This window comes from Pseudomassariella vexata, assembly GCF_002105095.1.
Source record: "Pseudomassariella vexata strain CBS 129021 chromosome Unknown BCR38scaffold_2, whole genome shotgun sequence".
NCBI classification, from domain to species: Eukaryota; Fungi; Ascomycota; class Sordariomycetes; order Amphisphaeriales; family Pseudomassariaceae; genus Pseudomassariella; species Pseudomassariella vexata.
Window position 1 is genome coordinate 1,820,359 of NW_024467957.1, and position 18,263 is coordinate 1,838,621.

The window sequence follows — 18,263 nt, forward strand, 5'->3', positions numbered from 1 at the left end:
ATGAACCCACGGTCAAGACAGGTGCCATCCACACCTCAAGCTCCCGACTATGCACCCCCTATCCCACATGCACAACTGATCTGCATATGGTTAGAAGTCGAGTCGTTTCGAAGTGACGCTCATTCCACAGCATTTACCCAGAATTGCATCTAGGCCTGGATGGCCTCGCGGTCTTCTCCAACAGATGTGTCTTCCGCAACGTTCATCAATGAGTAGAGCTACCCGGGTTTGCCTTCAAAGCTTAAATTGTCATCGTATAGGACTAGGGGCCAGCACTCCTTGGCGAAAGCTATCCTATCCGTGCTAGGTATTTTGAGTACGCGTCGTTTGCTCAGAAGCAAGCTAGGGGATGCCAGTCCATGAGACAGTCGTCCCTCTGCGCCGAGCATGCAGGGCAGTCTGGTCGTCGTGTATAGCCATGAGCGCGTCGTAGAGCTTGGGTAGTCTGGTGTAAGGGTATATTGCCGAAAGACCATGCTCGGTTGTGCACAGTTGGGAGAGCACTGGAGTTGTATCGTCTGGCAAACTGGTGGGTGGGCAGGGTACACAGCAATCGCATGTTTTTTTATCGCAGACAAGTTGACGATATACCACGTTCACCACCTGGAGGCGTTTCGTCGTGGCTTCATGTCCTGTTGAATACAAATATCGTGATTACGATCCGTCTCCAGCTTAACTCAACCGTCAAACTACATATACCACGATTAATTTAGAGTTGGTTGGTCCAGTGGAGTTCTGAATTCCAATCCTTCAGCCAAAAGTGCTCAATCTAATATAGACTCAATCGGAGTCTAGAGACGCGGTCTCCTATGCCAACAATAAAAGCAAGATGCAATAGCCAGAAATTCATAGACACCGCCATCGTTCTAAGCCACATATGCCCCTTCGAATCTCGCAATCCTTTCATCCCATACACCGTGAGACGGGTGTTGCGGCGATATAGTAGGTTGAGATGGTCATTGCTACTCTGCAATGAGTTCTTCTCAATGCGACGTAAACCACCCTTGCATCATTCCTGTAAGAATTGCCTGGCGACAAGCAACGAGAGCGCCCTCCCTCTTACAACGAGCGCGATTAACCTCTTCCCATGCTGTCGACTTCAAACCGCCACCAGATCGGTCGGCCGTCCATCCTCATCCAGGTGCATAACCACAGCCGCAAAATCGCCCCTCTCGTCCTCACTCTCAAAGTCCGACAACTCGGCTCGCACCATCTCGCCATCTTCCAGCATGAAGTTTCCAGACCTGACGTATTCGCCCCTCAAATCCCAATCAAGACGCCACAACCATGTCTCGAGGGCTTCGAACGCCTGGCCAACAGCCTTCTGATCCGGGGTACAACGGTCGCCCAGAGAGAGGAGCAGCTCGGTGAGCCGCGATTTGTACGTCGTCAGGGCCTTTTGCAGCTTCTTGGCGTAGCCGGGGATGGTGTCCATAATGTCACCCTCGAGATAACGGTTGTTGTAAAAGAGCTGCGCATGGAACGTTTGGATCAGGTTGCGGGCGAGTTGTGGTCTTTCTGCGGCGAGACGGTAGGAACGGAAGACGACGCGGGTTGAGTAGTACCACCATTGATCGAGGCACGAGTAGTTTCCCAGATGCATGCCAACCAGGAAGGCGAATTGTAGCTCGCCAATCAGGTCTTCGTCCTTCTTAATCTTAGTAACGATCCATGATGTTGGATCGAGGGCCTGTCGTGTCCGCTCTGAGCCCTCGGCGGTTGTATCGAAGAGGCGCTGGTCGATAGCGAAGGTGAACTGGAGTTGGGAGCCAGTGGTCGGATAGAGACGAGCTTCTTCCGGGAGACTTGTCTCGCCGGCCACTCTGTCCGTCGTACTGACGGGCCATGTCCTCCTCTGTTGCTTGCTGCCCGTGATGCGACCCAGCAAGGAGGGTTGAATAGCGAATGTGAGTTGAGACCAAATATTGCTGTCTAGAAAATCGGGCAATGGCTCGGACGGGCTGTCGGGTCGAATGACCGCAGATGTGGGTGCCTTTAACTGATAAGGAGACAGGCTGGCAAAGGTCTGCTCCAGTCCTTCCTTCTGAATTCTCTCCTCCGCCAGACTCGCCGGGTCGCTCAAGACCTCATTGAACTTGTCCCACTGCTTGATGTAGACTACGCCTGGAGCGGACTCAGCTTTTTCAGGAGTCACGATCCAACAAGCGCTGCGCGAAGACGTGGACTCGGAGGAGGCAGCCCACACAAGATGCGCCCCGGACGGAATGTCTCTGAATCCGAAGAACTGGCGAGTGGTTGTGAAGGAAATGGTATCGCAGCCCACAGTGAAATTATTGGGCAGATCGTCTAGTATGAGGACGTCGCCGCCGTGCAACAGCCCGGGACCCTTCTGCGTGGACAGGGAGGCATCAGGCGTGCCGTCAGGAATTGTAAGTGGGGTCACAGGATCCATGTTGGGGTCAATATCGTCCTTTGGCTCGTTGACATGGAGGGATCCCAGCGGAAACACACCTATGACAGGGACCGAGTCAACCGAATTCAATGAAGTCCAGCTGGGAGACTCGACGGGTTGTGGCCTAACTAATCGCCTGGACGGCGGAGGGATGCTGGGTCCGGGCACATCTTCGGTTGTTGGAGGAGGCGATCTTGTCGCCGGGTTTTGCGGGCCCATGCCGAAGATCTACGCACCGAAGAATGAAATGTTGTGGTGAGTCGACGCGAACGTAAGTGGTGTAGACTGATCCTCCCACGAGATTTGAGTACGATTTTGTATCAGAAAGAGTCCAAACTCGCCGTCGAGGGGGATTTTCAACTTGTGCTGCAGCGGTCCAACGACAAACACAGGTGAATGTTGTCTTCCTGACGGTGGCGCGGACAAGGAGAGAGACTAGTTGCAGATGCACGGACTTGCGACGACGGTCAGTTGAGTAGCGGAATTGAGAAATTAGACGATGATGTTGTCGAACATGTGCAACACAAGTATAGTTAGCGAGAGTGAGACATAGGGTTACATGAAGGACGTGATGGTGCCGTTCGCGAGCCGTGACGTTGTTTAGCTGAGCACGAGCTGTAGTCGCATTTAGCTTGCAATAGTTCCAGCGTTGAATCATACGTCATTCGCCCTGGACGCCCGTCATCGTGGGCATTTCAGCAGCGACGCGGTCGCAATAGAAACTCAGGCGCTCACAGCACTGAGCACATTGACTCTCAGGTTCATCGAGGTACGAATGCGAGTACCCTAGGGTAATGCGCATTCCAACCTACAGACCCCGGCAAGCAAACCACGGCGGGCCAATGTACACTCCCGTCTTCAACCACTGTGTCAAGGTTTGCCAAGCACAAGCACAAGCACGCGAGTTGCAGGTGAGTCGGGGGGCTTGGACGCTCTGAAAGTTTATGTCGACTTCGTTCCGGAACACCATGCGAGCGTGCTCCGGTCTTGACGGCGCCGCCCACTTAACGCTGCATGGCAGGCCGTCCAGCCCACCGATGTAGAATTGGGTCTCGGCTGCGCATACAGTTCGGAGCAGCCAAGGCCGGCATCTTTATGCGTATGCTATCGTACTTGCTGCCCCTTGAGTTGGCCTAGAGCTACCTGGAGCCACACAATGCGCACACCCCAAGCTTTCCACAGCGCTTCGGGCCGCACAGTGCAGGCGCTTCCTGTTGCCACGCCATATATATGCATAGGGGCTGGTCGCTTTGAACAAGGCAGATGAGCTCTCAGTTGAAGTACATGTACAAAACTGCAGCCTCTGGCTGCTTCCACCGTTGCCGGCTCGCCCGCGCCGTAAGTTTGCTTTGTTAGTGCGAGTTGGATAGCATCCAAGTCTAGTGCCAGGCGAGGGGGGAATACAGAAAAGAGAGAGCGGTTGGCACTAGAGTCCTTGTAGAAAGCTTGTAGCACCTTCCTGAGTGCGTTCTCTGGTCGAACCAACAGGTCTGTTCCTTTTGAACCCGCCATGCCGGTTCGGTTGAGGTAGGAGGATAGTGTGGTCTTGGTGTTGGTTCTCACGCTTTTGCTAGCATGAGCAACGGGTGTTCGTCGCTAATGAAATGCTGGCTGCAGCATGCAACCAAGGGTCGTTCGGCTCGGGTATGATTCCCGTCTGTCATTATAGCTATTAAGTCTAGGTCTGTCTCCAGCAGAAACTCTAGTCTCCATCTTCCCCAGCATCTCGGGCCGGCAGACGCCCATTCTGCTACTCCACCGACACGGGACGTTACATAGTAGTTGCAACGACACGCCGGTTTGACGGCCCTTGTCTAGCTCCAGCGACGTCTTTTCCACCCTGGACCACCACTGCCACAAGCACCACACTGCAAAGGATCCTGGACCCAACCGAGCAGCATGCCCAACATGAACGGCGCATCCATCCTGGAACGTCGAATGTTGGAACCGCGTGGCATAGCTCGTTAATCCAGTGGAACAGACTGCTGGGCATGGCTGTCATCTGGGTGCAGTGGTGCGCCGTTTATTTGGTTCTGCGCTTGCACCCATGGCTAAAATCTGCAGAACTAACATTCGCACCTGCACCCTCACTAGAGGCAAACTAAGAGGCAACCAAACCACATGGGAGAACCGGGATTCCGGGGCGGCTTTTGTCATCCACGGTCGCATGAACGGTCGGCTTAGGCGCAAAGTGTCTAGTTGGGATGACAGTTGGACTAAATTAATATCCTGGGCGAAGATCCCGCCAGGTGCTGACTCGTCCCAACACCTCGGTTACACGACTAAGGGATTTGCCCGTCGACGTTATTTTTATTCCCAATGGTCGGGTGAAACTGTACCCTGAAGTGATTGATAAAGTTACACCATGGCCAAAGTACGTACCTTAGCCAGAGTGGCCAACAAGCTTAATAAACGACCATGTTTTTACCCTTTCTGCCCAATTCAACCTGAAGTATTGCCGTGTTACACCTCAAGGTTATAGATACTTTAGTACATACACTGCCTGCCTGCCGGGTGCGCTCGATACATATCCATTGTATCCTCCAGCATCCAGGCCGTACCGTCGCACAGCATAACACAGGCTTTCGTCATCATCTCGTTGTCTTGCCCTACCACGACGCCCCTGCTGCTCGCCTCCCCGGCATCAGAATAACTTACGAGGCAGGTCTCGTGGACCATGTGGCCTTATGGCAAGCGGGGTGTCACCAACGGAGAGGAAAAGCGACCAGGGCCTTCGTTCGCTTAAAAAGAAGAACTCGGGATAGGGTGTGGTTACACAGCATACGTACCCAACCCAGAGCTACTGTAGCTAGCTGTACAGTGACTACTACTTACTGACTTGCCAAGTCTGCAAACTTGTCCCTGCCGCCCGCAGGCTCGTTGCGTGCAGTTGCACCTCGTGGTCAGGGTCGCACAAGGGGTACTAATGTAGTAAGGACTATGTAGCTGACAGAATACCCCAGAGAGAGCAAAATAAAATAAAACCAAAATGCATTCTTACCAGGTCCTCGGGTCAGCATTAGCGCCTTTCTTCCGTACGGAGGGTGGACTGATGTCTGCATCAGTTCCGAATATGCATGCAGTATGCTTAACCCATTGAAACCGGCGAGGTATTCTGCCCAGTAAAGCCCAGCACATTATGCAGTGTTTCCAAACCATCAAGTGTGGAGGGACGGGTCCATTGCTTGTACAACAATGCATTTTGTCTCAATAATGGACGGAGCCTATGTATCAACAACTCAAACGTTTTATTTGTTGCCCAAACTATCAAACAACTCAATGTGTCCGTCTTCCTCTCGGCGAAGGTATCGCGATCCGCTACCTCAGCCACCCCACCACCTGACCCCAGGTGGCTTCACGACGTCCTTGTGCTGAGAACGGATAGCTCTTTTCGTGTATTAGCGAGCCATCCGACCTCTACCATGCCCATTTTACTCTAACAAGATCTCTCACCTCGCACACAGAAGCGGAGTCATATGTGCTGAACCTCTTGGGCGTGAACTCAAATGTACGGTAGAACGAGTAGCCGAGACTCGCGCCCATTTTCTGTCCTCCAAACCCTGCCTGCAACCGCATGCATGCCTGCCACTGACAAATCAAGATGCCTGAAGGGTATTTTGTCCCCCAGATCAACGCAACTGAACAAAGGTCGCCCCCAACAGAATGAATCCAGCCTCCTGAAGCCGTTCACTATGCTATATCAAAGAGAGAAAAAACGAGGTCATAACTGTTGCCATGCTGATGCGTTTACGTAGTGTCGTCAATTCGGTCTGAACCGAAAAGTTCCAGAAGTCTAGAACAGTGCCGAATGGTGTGTGTGCCGCGGGGAAAGGAAGATATGAACGGGAATCGATTATGGTACATCGAGGCTGAGTCGCAAATGGTCTCACGCTGTCGTGGTCTTCATTTTGTTCGGCCTTGGGCCAAAGACAACGGAACTTGACTATGAGCTTGGTTGCCCCCCAGTGTCTGTCGTATGCCGTTAGCACTGCCTAATAAACGCCGCCCCAGAGTGCACTTTTACTGACGTTGGCTGTACATCTGCTGGTTGGGAGGCGCATATGGCGATGCCGGCTGCTGGTAATTGGGGTACATGTGGTTAGTCGGGCTATACTCGGCGACCTGAGCAACCCCCGTTGCAGAGCCCGGTGGTGCAGGGTACTGTCCGCCTGGCTGATAGCCAATAGGTGGCAGCTGAACCTGTCGACCTGCCGCGTACGATTGCGGAGCTTGAGCACCGTCGGCGACATCTGGGCCTGAAGCGCCGTTTTGGTGGGCGACCTGGGCAGCGGCAGCAGCATGCTGAGCTTGGCGCTGGCGCTCAGCCTCCTCAGCAGCCTTGCGTTGTTGCTCCTCCTCCTTCTTGCGAGCCTTCCATTCCTTTCGGATTTCCTTGAATTCTGCAGAGGCAAACATGTTAGCGCACTTTGTTGAGCCTCAATTGTCCCCTGCCGTTGGATAGGCCTTGTCAACTGCCCCCCTCTCCCCACCCGCTCCTCTCCCCAACCAAGCTAAGACACTAGGTGGACTAGCCCAGATACCCTGCTGCTTAAAGGGAGAACCTAAGCAGGAACAAGCTTCCACCGAGCCCCAAGCCTCAAACTCCAAACCTGAGCTTCAAAAAGTTGTTTTCTTTTAAATACTTCATCTTCAGGCGCATCGCGTCAAAACGTAGGATGCTAATATAAACACACGTACCCTCTGGAGTTCGCTTCTGCCCATGACTTTGCATGGTGACATGCGCGTTCAAATGGTTCAAAGTCCCGTATGCCTTTTCGCAGCCGTTCCACCCGCATTTGTACATGCGCTCGATCTCTTCATATCGCCGCCGGGGTCTCTTATGCTGCTGCGCGCCAGGGATCGGCACAAACGAGTATACCTGTTGTTGTCCGTACTGTCAATCTCAAATCAGCCATTTCATGGTTTTACAAGGAAAAAAGCAAAATCGTCGCATTTAGCAAATATGTCGGCACGCCCCAGATTTCCGGCGAGCCGAGACTGATTCAAAACGCACAAAATACACACACTTCTTTTCCTCGTCCATGGGTTAGGAAGGAATCGTTAAACCTACCTGAGCTGGTCGACCGGGAGGTGCCGCCGACGTTGGAGTGCCAGGGTAGACGGGTTGGTGGGACATGTGCCCACCGGGTTGTCCATATTGTCCCCAATCAGGTCGAGGAGGCGCATATATTCCACCACTTTGAGGGTAATGATGCGACATGTCTTGAGAAGGCGGCGCGTATGGCGAGTATGACTGACCGTACGTAGGGCTAGGTGCGGCGATGGAGGGATCTATGGGTACATCGCTGTCAGATTTGACCTGCTGGGCTTGATGGTTGCGGCCATCTTGCAATGGCATGGACGGACTTGTTGGTGTTTGCGCCATACCTCCACTGCTGCCGCTGTGGTTGCCTGCCGGATGGTATGCTCGATGAATATGTTCAGGGAACGAACCTGACCGCGCCGAACCCGGTGGGTATACGCTGTATTCCGACGTGGGTGTGGCCGATGTGGAATAGTTTGTCGACCTCGTTTCCTGCCCACTCGAGTACTGGGCGGACCCGTGTTCTGCCGACGATGCTTCAGACTGGTTGTCGCCGTACGTGCTTGGGTAGGGCGAAGGCAAACCTGACTGCGTGTACTCCGGGGCACTCCGTTCCATAGAGGTGTTGGGGGTCGGCGCTTCCGGGCTTTGATATCCTAGATGTTGTCTTGACGAGCGCGGCGGTCGACGATGGTCAACAAACGCGTGCTGATTCGGCTCCGTTGACACCGCAAACATAAGGTAGTAGTGCCGGAGGATGGAAGGAGTGAATGGCCGGGTGCTCTAGTTCTTGAACCAGGTTCACCAGCGCAAGTTGGTCGGTGACGGTGTCTCGGTGGTGGTGATAGGCTAATTGACTGGGGAGGAAAGGGAAGGCAGGAGCGAGATGCGGCTGCGTTGGTGTATTTGTCCGCGGCAAGTCTGTCTGTGGCCCAGGAGAATAGCGCAGATCGTCTTGGTTGGATGATAATTATCCTGATGCCGACTCCACCTACTAGCTCAATGTCCTTCAAGCCACCAGTGCTCAAGAGGAGCTGCAGAGTGTGGCTCCACGATGCGTCGTTGTAGGATGGCAACAAGGATGAAGGGTCGTGCGGTGTAAACTTAAGACCACGGACGCCAATTTAGGTGATTTGCGTTGCAGTCGACTAGTACACAAGCGTACTTCGTACGTGACTGTAGAAACTCGGGGTCAAGTATGTAATGAGTCGGTACGTCGCTGCACGGCCAGGAGGCCTTGGCTCCTCACGGAAGGGGGGCAGACTTTCGACTAAAAAAATAGTGCTGATAGAGAAGGTTGGGATGATGGAGCTTGCACTGAACTTCGTTAGGCCGTAAAGATAGCGCGTGATGTTAAAGTGCCAGGGTTGGTGATTATTGTGGTTGGCGCGTTTTTGCCCGCACAGGTAGTAGTGCAAGGTGAGGTGCCCAGGAGATCAAGTTTTGCGCCCCCAAAGATTCTGGACTCCCAATGACGACAAAGACGCTGAGGGGATTTTGGCTCCACTGCGGCTGTTTATAAAGACCAGGACGATCTTGGATGGTGATGAAGTCAATCCGTTTGGCGACCCCAATGTTCTCAGGATGGATATGTAGTTCAGTTGTGAAATTGAGCTAGTCTTAGTGCCGGAAGGTGTCCGTGTTTTATATCAGACCAAGTACGCCCAAGGGTCCTCCGCAATTGCCCCTCCCTGAAGGAGAAAAAATTAATCGGACACGCGGTTGTAAGGACTGGCAGCCTGGGGACTTGCTGTTTAGAGGGGGTGTGGTGTCGCTTGGACGAGTAGAAAGACGCGCAAGTCGAGCGCGGGTGAGTGAAGATCGAAGAAGAAACAAGGTGGGAACGTAGTGGGAGAGAGGAGCGAAACAAAAAGTCCGGTCAAGAATTCCTATTTCTGAACTTTCCGGTCCAATTCCCAGGTGACGCGGGCGTGGTTGCCGTAAACCGTTGCCGGGGACAGTTAGACCGAAAAAGAATTGATTGATTGGGAACGACAGCTCGGATCGCAACAGCAGCACTGAAGATGAAATTAAAGGCTGGAGAGCGACCTGGCTTTTGATTACTGATGGCTATTGTGTCTGTCTGTCCGTCTGTCCGTCTGTCCACGGCAGGCGGGCGAGTGTGCGGTCGTTTGAGAAAGTACATAGACAACTGTGGACCTTTCAGGGAGCGCAAGAAGCTCAGTGGGTGGGTTTTGGGAGGCTGAGCAGTGCGAGTAACTGCCTAGGGTGACCTGTCAACCTCTGTCGCCCAGCCCGCAAATGGACACAAGTTGCAGCACGCACAGTGGATTGTCCATCCATCCATCCTCCAAATGATTATTATATCCTTGACCTACGAGACCGCCCAGTGGCCAGGCGCGATTCTCAGAATCCCAATCACCACCTTCCCGGTACGTATCTACGTACCCTCACTCCATGCGCCTCCAAGCCCCCTAGAACCTTGCACTTTCCACCTGGTTGATGAGGAAGTGTACTCTTGTGTTATCTGCACTGTGTACAGTGTGTGGGGACGTGCAGCATGCATAAGACGTCCACTCAGCTCTTTCGTGTCCATTGCATCGGCGAGTCCTTGAGCCGTCTTGCCCGAGGTCATTGTTCTTTTACTGCGGGACTGACAGGGCCTCTGAATGCTGACAGCAAGCCAGTGTAACAGAATGCACTCTTCTTTCAACTGACGGCTTGTCTTTGGACCGTTCTTCTGTCTGTGTGAGCGCTAAAGATTCGGCAATCTGAGTCTACTGGCACAGATGGGCGACTACTCGCACCATTATGAGATGGAGGGACGAACTTGACGGGCCACAATCCACGTTGTTCGAGGAAAGCCAAGGTGTGTTCCATGCACCCGGCAACAGGGGAGGGCTGTCCCAGCTTGCATTTACTAAAAGACATTATCGAGTATTGGGATTAGCTTTGCAGACATTTTGAGGCAGATCTCCTTTGTCCAAACGAACGCACTCGGCCACTGGTGCCGGATCACCTGCTGACTCGTGCGCGATGGGCTCCATTCGCACGAGAAGCCTGAACCAATACGATGATGACCTGCCAGCACAAGCAGGGCCTACATCGTCAAACCCACCGTACACGGCGAGTGGCTCCGGGGAATACTCAGCAAGCAGCAAGCCATGGCAGCATCGACACGAGCCCCGTCGTTTGCTAGAGGCTATAGTGGAGCAGTTATCAATTGGAGCCAGATCCAGAATACACTCACCTGGATTTGTATGGCCATTCATTGTTCGGCTTGTGGGCGCTCCGTAGAGTTTCCAAGGATATTTCCGCCTGATATCACCGAAATCCAGCAGTAGCGGAACCACAGAACCGACGAGGGCAGGCCAAACCGATGACTACAAGGGCGCGCTCGGCATGAGCAAGCCTATGGATTCTTGACTGCACATGTGATTCGCGGGAGTTGGTGAGAGGACCACGAGTCCGGGACGCACGAATCATTCCACGCGGTGCCATTGCACCAGAGAAGAGGTGAGGCCTGCTGGCTTTTCGAAATACTGCAACGCGATTTTTTCTCCTTGTGGCAAGCCAGCACATTTTTCTGACTGGTCCGCTCGCGGAGATACGACGGCGCGTGATGCGGAACAACCATGACAAATTTCTTCAACAGAAAACTCTATTTGCCTCTCAGGCCCTGTCAACCAGTGGTGGAGGTGAGAGATCACAGATGTCGTGAAATCATCCGAATAGGAAAGCCACCGAGCTGTGGAGGTGCGGTGAACACTTTGCAAAGGGTACCCTAGCTCGCGTGGCATCGGGACAAGCTGTTGACATGGGGTGAATAGAGGGTGTGGAGTAGATCGAATTAACGCGGCCGCGACAACTGGCTGGACGCATGGAACCACGAATAACGAATAACGAATGACGAAAGCGAGTAAAAGGATCACAGAGTCGTCAGCATATCTTCAGACTCGACAATGCCACCCACATAGACCTCCTATTTCACCGCCACTGCCTACTACATGTCATACCTGCTGGAGGTTTTGCGAGCTACGGAGTACATGAGATGACGCGGTAACTTATCAATGGCTAGACAAGTTCATCTATCATGTTAGCCAGAAGTCCGTGCTTCGACTTGGCTATACGGAATTGTCCCGGCCATCCAAAAGTGCCTATTTATTATCTGGCCGGCTTGAATATCAGAAACCTGGGCGATAGAGCGTCTCATCGGGCTAACTCGCATACATATCGCAATATATGTGAAATCCAGAAGAAACTGGAGATGCTTGGGGCATCGTGGTCGAGACTCAAACAGCCTTGTGGGCGACTTCTCAATGGACTTCGGGCTCGACTGTGGGAGTGGGCCGTTGCGGAGCGAATAGTTTGGTCAGGCCTCCTCTTTTTTTTAGTCTCCAGTTCTCCTCTGAACGGAATCAGGTCTCCGAGAACTTTTTACGGCTTTGCGCCATCACCAACCGTCCTCTGCGAAGTACGTCCTCGAGCGCAGTTTATGGGATCCTTGGGTGTGTGGATGGTGATGTCAAACCAAACTCAAAGCCGACCACGGTTGCCAGTATTGGAAATGTGGTTATTATCATCATTGATGGCTTTGGGCGAAACAGCCACTTGGGGTCACTCTGTCCCCAGTCGTTCCGTGCTAACCGGATACTAGCTAGTGGGACATCACATCACAATGTAAGGGGGGCTGGTATGGTCATCACTTTCCTGGTTAGAGCATGCGTTCGGCGCTTCGGTGCAGATGCAGACACGCCGACAGCCACCAGGTTTTATCATGTCGTGGTGAGTCTGATGAATGATCAAGTTGCTTACCAGACGCAGGGCGGTAGGGGGGCACACATCGACCCGTACAAAGTCAAAAGTGATTAGTTCTCTACACCTCTCCATATGCGTCAAACATGTTACGGCATCAGCTAGATTTAACAATCAACGCGCCAAACATGGTTCCCCAGAATGATTTCCCGCTAAGGTGATCTGTCGAGCCTTTTAGGGGCGCCAGCGTCGTTAGATCTCTGGCGACCCAAATCTCTGGAATAGACTAAAATCGCGTTAATGCTATGGAGGGGCACAGTGTTTCCTAGTTGGTCAGTTACTACTTGCCAGTGGCATTGCTCTAGCAAGCTCGAGACTATAATCCAACGTCATGTCACGATGGGCAGGACAGAAAAAAGCCCTACGGGCGATTGTTGTCTGCTTGGGGGCTCGGGGCAGATGAATCCATTGTGATAATTAAAAGTCATTCGCAACTTTTTTTTGTACGGGCGTTGTCGCGATTCCCCCACAGCATGTGCACACCGCCATCTGATGAATCGCGACTTTTCCAAGCCCAGCCCCCGAGCCGGCAAGCCCAACCGTGGAGAGATGGGATGTACAACGAGCAAAGCTACCTTACTTACCCATTTCCGAACACGAATTAGCAAATAGCCAGATCTGCATAATAGAGGAATCACAGCACGTCGCAGCATTGTCCCCATGCCAATGATACATAGTAGGAACGAACCATCATCATGTCGTCCCAGCTGGCAACCACATCATTCGCTACTCTACCCTGGCCGTCTCATGATGCACCATGTCGGCTACCTCCTATCATCACAGGCAAGGCAAAGGACAATGTACCACAGGGTCCGTCACGTACACATCATCAAAACTGCGGCTTTACTTGGTAATCTTGTACGGGCGGCGTGCGACAATCCCGGGAGTCATGCAGATAAGCCTGGGTTACTGTTCACGTGGAATCGGTCCTGTCGTACGCGCACGTTGAAACTTGTTGTGGCAGGCAGTTGACTATTCCCAGCTTGCCACGACCACGACCAAGTTATTTAGAAGAACCAAGCGCGGCATTTGGGCCGACCTGGGGTAGTGAGAGTGGCTGGATGCCGTGGTACAGTCACACAAATGTCAAATTTACTTGGACGAGGCTTTTCGAGGAGGATCATCATGATTATGATTGCACCTACCACCCCCGACCACCCCGGCCCAGCACGCATGCTGAGACGATCCATTTATGCGAAGACATGTGGGCACTGAAACAAGGATTGGGAGCGACGCAGCATTGAGGAAAAACAGTAAGCATCATTTCGCACGGTGGCCAGGACTTTTGACATCTGGAGTTCCCATAATCTCGGAACACGTAAAGAAAGGTGGTGGTTAATATTTCTCGGTGATCCGGGAAGCGAGGTGCCATAATAATGAGGATGCCCAACACGACAACACCCCACCACGCTTGCTTACCCGGGCCACTTGCTGGCAAAGGCTGGAAATATTGGCAACGACAGCAAAGCTGAGTCCCCACTACCAGCAACGGCAATATATCACGCCCTCTGGGTTTTTTTGATACGATAGAACCGCATCTCTGGTCCCAATCGGGTCCAATGCTACCGCTGTTTTACCAGGATCATTATCCCGGCGTGGAGGGAGGAGCACCTGACCTGCCACGCGAAAGGCTAGAGTCTCAGTAGCTGGTTGGTTACATTGGCATTTTTACCACATGCAAGATGCTTGAAGCATGCAACTTGCTGAGCGATTATGTGACCCTCTGTCTCTTAAACAACGGTTGAGCCCGGCCGGTATTTACCGACATTTGGCAACTGGGCGCTGGGCACCACCGAGAATACCTACCACATTACTTGGACATCCGGGCTCACCGTCGGACTCGTGTCGGTGGCTACAGGGTTGTGTTTTACCGCCGAGTACCAGTAACGGTAAGGTACTATTTCCAGAGCCAGTCCATACCGTCACAACCAGGAAAGCAAGACGGAGGAAGCATCAAAAATGGAGATTGTATGTATTGCCGCGGCACGTATTCACAGGTTTGATCCACTAAGCGTTGAAGGATAGCATGGACCATGGCTGTTTTTGACAAACTGAAGCCGGCTTCATGGGGGGCCCCGGCCAATGTTGCAATAGCGCATGCGAAATCCTTTGCAGCAGCTCGGTAACGAACGAACGCACTTTCTGACAATGTCGACGATGATACTCGTACCCACGCGACCCGAGAAATCCCACCATGTACTACTTTGCGCGCTAGATTAGTCAACCTATTTCGAGCCCAAGGAGGGGCGCAAAACCTGTGATCATCGACGAAGCGGTGGACGGAAAGTGGCCGATCAAACTGCCCATGAAAGCATGCCGCTTGAACCGCGACGACGGGTCCTCTCTGCACGCAAGGCATAGCCAATTGGGGTGCTTATTGCATAATCTGTCTATGTATCTGCTCAGCCGCAACTCTGAGGTTTTGCCGGGGCTGAAAAACGTGGTTTGGTGACTTGCGCAGTTCGGCGGAACCAAAAATACCGAATATCAAATTCTGCTCTAGCCAAATGAGGTAGAAGGGGACAAGCTCAATCGGGTTGGCAAACAAGTTTGGCGGCTTTGAGGCTTGCAGGCTTACGGCTTTGGGGGGGGGGGGGGGGGGGGGTTTCAAGCGTTTGGCCCCAGGGTTGCATTGCCTGGTCCCTACGTAACTATAACAGTATAGCGCACGGGACCGACTTATTGTGATTCGGCTAGCTGGTAACTAGCTTTACCCGTCACTCCGGAACCGAGTGAAGACGACCTCAAAACCGACGACAATCGGCACCAGTGGCTGGATAGCAAGAAACGGCAGTTGAACTACAGACTGAAGCAAAGCAAATGCGCGTCATGGTTTCATTCGCCTTTGTATGCGCGATAATCCGACAAACCGGTACTGGCCGATCGGCTGACTGAGATGTCTCCCTTTTTTTAGGCTTCAGGGCTGCCTTCTAGCTGTCAATGCACATATTGTTCTTTGCACGTGATACTCAACATCTCAACCTGGCTTGTTTCTATACGGCATGTATGCTTCTATAAAAATCTTGGCATGGTCTGATACTGGTTTCTGTAGCAGGATTTACTCTGTGATCACAGCCCAGCGGGCGACTGTACGGAAGCATTGATCCTGGGGCACACATTTACTCCAGATATCACGCTCAAGCGACAAAGGGCTGCGCGTTGACATGTGACAGCTTGGGGACGGCCTACGGGATATTCATCTCGTCGACATTGGCCAGTCTGCTTCCCATGATACTCCTATCCCGTCCCCTGAGCAACACCACTGGCGCAGACGCCCATGTGATACGCGAGACCTGACTGATGACCGTCAAACTCTATTGTGGATGCGGACACAAATGCGGATCGGGATGTCAAATTCCAGCAAGCGGAAAGATACTCCAGCCACGTCATCCTAACGGCCGGGACGCCACCTCCCACCGCGTTATGTTAAAAATGGCTGTGTTGTCAAGAGCAAGAGGGCATGGCGCTTTCCTTTTCCCCTGAACGGTGATGGCGATACACCTTTGAGTAATTTGATGCTTGGTTCGCTTCGGATGAAGCCGGTCCCAAACTCAAGTCAGGTCACCAAAGAAATCTTCGGGATCTTGGTGCAGACACACGTCGTTCCTTCGTCCAGAGTCTAAACGCACTGATCTACTTCTATAGTTAGTCCCTTCCCATCTCTCCTTTTTGGCAAGCCCCCGAGTCCGAGAGCTGGTTCTGCGTGTGTGCCATCGGTATCATTCAAAGTCTCAATGCAGCGCGTACAGTAGGAACGCCGTCTGTGCAATGACAGTGGCATTATTCGTAATGTCAGGCTATGCACAACAGAGATAACATTAAGTTTTGAACTCAAGGGCCACTCGACTTAGGCCAAGGATTGCCTGCCTATCACTTGAACGTAGAAATGCGGTGTGTTTCTACTGGGCCAGCCGGCTATCTCGGCTTGGGATTACGGACAATAGGGAGCCGATATGCCTTTGGGCGTCGTGTCATACTGATGCGCCCAAAAAAAAACGTCCGGCTGTGATGGGATAGTGGATGGTGATTGAACATCCACGAACCCTCCTCAGTAACAATAGCCAGCCAGCTCAGTCATGATGCATACACATCCGAACCTCGGGCTAGAACTGACATATGCTTCATCGCATCGGCAACAAACCTTGCGCGTGTGGACCACAACCCTGCAGCGCGTCTCATCTGTCATCCAATACGACACTGAAGCGCTGCTTTCACTGCTCTCAGATGAGTTTGGGTTCATTTTCAGATCCCGTGGAGGGATCTGCCACCGTCATTCGGCCTTCGCACGCACAATTGAACGTGCTTCATATGTCAAGACGAGCAACAATGCGCCGTCGAAATTGGGAGCTCGAAGACTTGATGCCATCCCTATTCACAACTAGCCCTCTCGATATGGGGTGGGAGCTCCACAATCATATCCACGAAATACGTAGGAAAATGTACCTGGACCTTGACTGCTCGGTGGCGAAATGCGAAAGAGGAGGACCTCACATTGTCCGTATTACTTCGTACTGCCGGTCGGCGCATTCGGGCAGATTCCAACGAACATGCATGGCTTGTCCCTGCCAAAGGATCCCTGTGAATATCACCCCGCTGCTTTGTTCACCCAACCCTGGATATGCCTTGTCAAAACTGGCCGCCAAGACTCGCGGTGGCGATCACTCGTCGATACTCAACAAAATCGCTCCGTCGCGACCGTACCAATACACACAGACTTCCTTTGGATTCAGGCAATCCTGCAAGTCGATTGTGGGCAAGGCGGAGGCAGGCCTTTTGCTGGACGACGAATCAGGTCAACGCCATTGACGTCAACGACTTGTGTCATGAAAACAATTACTCATTTCCAGTGAAGGTTTTTTTTTATTCATGATTTTTATTATATTTCCGTGTCTTACCTGAGTCAGTCGCGATATTTTCGGACGAAAAAGAACCTGTCGCACAGCGTCTGGCAGCTAACGTTTTTAAAGACGGCAGCAATGTTGACATTGCAGAGGTAACTTTATTGATGTATCCACATGTAAGCTCGAGATTGCTAATGGAGCGCTCGGAGACTTTCTCAAGGAGACGAGACCAACAACAATGGCATACATGACGGTCATCCATATCTGCCGAGCGTATACTCTACATGATATCATGTCTTGCATCCATGATGAGTCAATCTCAGTCTCGGATCGCGTCGTCGCTTCCCTCATCTCCTCCCACCATATTCTTCACAGTGCTTGTTGATACATTGAAGACTAATTACTCGATACTGTATGTCGCATGTATCTGGCACCGCAGTACGACGATGCAAAGCGCGTTTTCCTTTTTGTGGTTCCGACAGAGGATATGCCGAGACCAGCCTTCCTTGCATAGCTCACTGTTGATGACGGGACGGGCACTTGTTTAGCAAGTCGCTGGTAGTAGGCCCCCCTAAGGTAGGAACAAGATCGAAGTTGTTCTAAAGATCCCACGGGGACTATCGTCTAGTTTCCATAGATCCCGTTACCCTAGTCAGTAGTAGCTCTTCCGTTGACGATGACAACTGCCGCTTCTTTATAACGCCACTCATGGGGACGCCCTTGCATGCGACAATGATGACTTGACGCGCACGAAGCCCAGTCCTCTGACAGGAGGCTGCTTCCTTTCATATATGATCCACAAATGGCAGCTAAGACACTGGGTGGCCTCGACCAACTGGAAACTTAATCGGGTCCACGCTGCCGCTCTGGAACTATTCGCTATAATATCTCACTTGATACTCCCAGCCCAGCCACAGAGAAACTACGAATTTAGGTCAAGTGGGTACTATCTGCAGTCTCAACTTTCTTCAGGAGGCTGACCCCTTCTAGATTATTCGGTAGCATATCCACGACCACCTGTCCTGTGGGGTTCAACGAGGTCTGAAGGGTGGTATAAGAGAGTGTCAGGGACACATTGCTGGTAGGATTTCTTGATCCAAGAATTCAACGCTGTAGTCAGGTCATTCTTCAGTAACAGCAACAATGAAGCTCTTGATTTGTATCGGCTTTGTCGAGGCTTACACCAGCA

General features: G+C 52.3%; 2 protein-coding genes across 2 annotated transcripts; both read right to left on the bottom strand.

Annotated features, from left to right (window-relative positions):
• Nucleotides 1-1,099: 1,099 nt before the first annotated feature.
• Nucleotides 1,100-2,632, bottom strand: BCR38DRAFT_333330 (AAR2 protein; the record flags this gene model as incomplete). The annotated part of the gene is made up of 1 exon (XM_040855217.1): nucleotides 1,100-2,632. One exon carries the CDS (start codon nucleotides 2,630-2,632, stop codon nucleotides 1,100-1,102), a length of 1,533 nt encoding a protein of 510 aa, XP_040719960.1.
• A 3,801-nt stretch (nucleotides 2,633-6,433) lies between these two features.
• On the bottom strand, nucleotides 6,434-8,075 carry BCR38DRAFT_454902 (uncharacterized protein; the record flags this gene model as incomplete). The annotated part of the gene is made up of 3 exons (XM_040861743.1): nucleotides 6,434-6,813; nucleotides 7,112-7,292; nucleotides 7,485-8,075. The coding sequence occupies 3 exons, from the start codon at nucleotides 8,073-8,075 to the stop codon at nucleotides 6,434-6,436; spliced, it is 1,152 nt and encodes a 383-aa protein (XP_040719961.1).
• Between the last annotated feature and the right edge of the window lie 10,188 nt (nucleotides 8,076-18,263).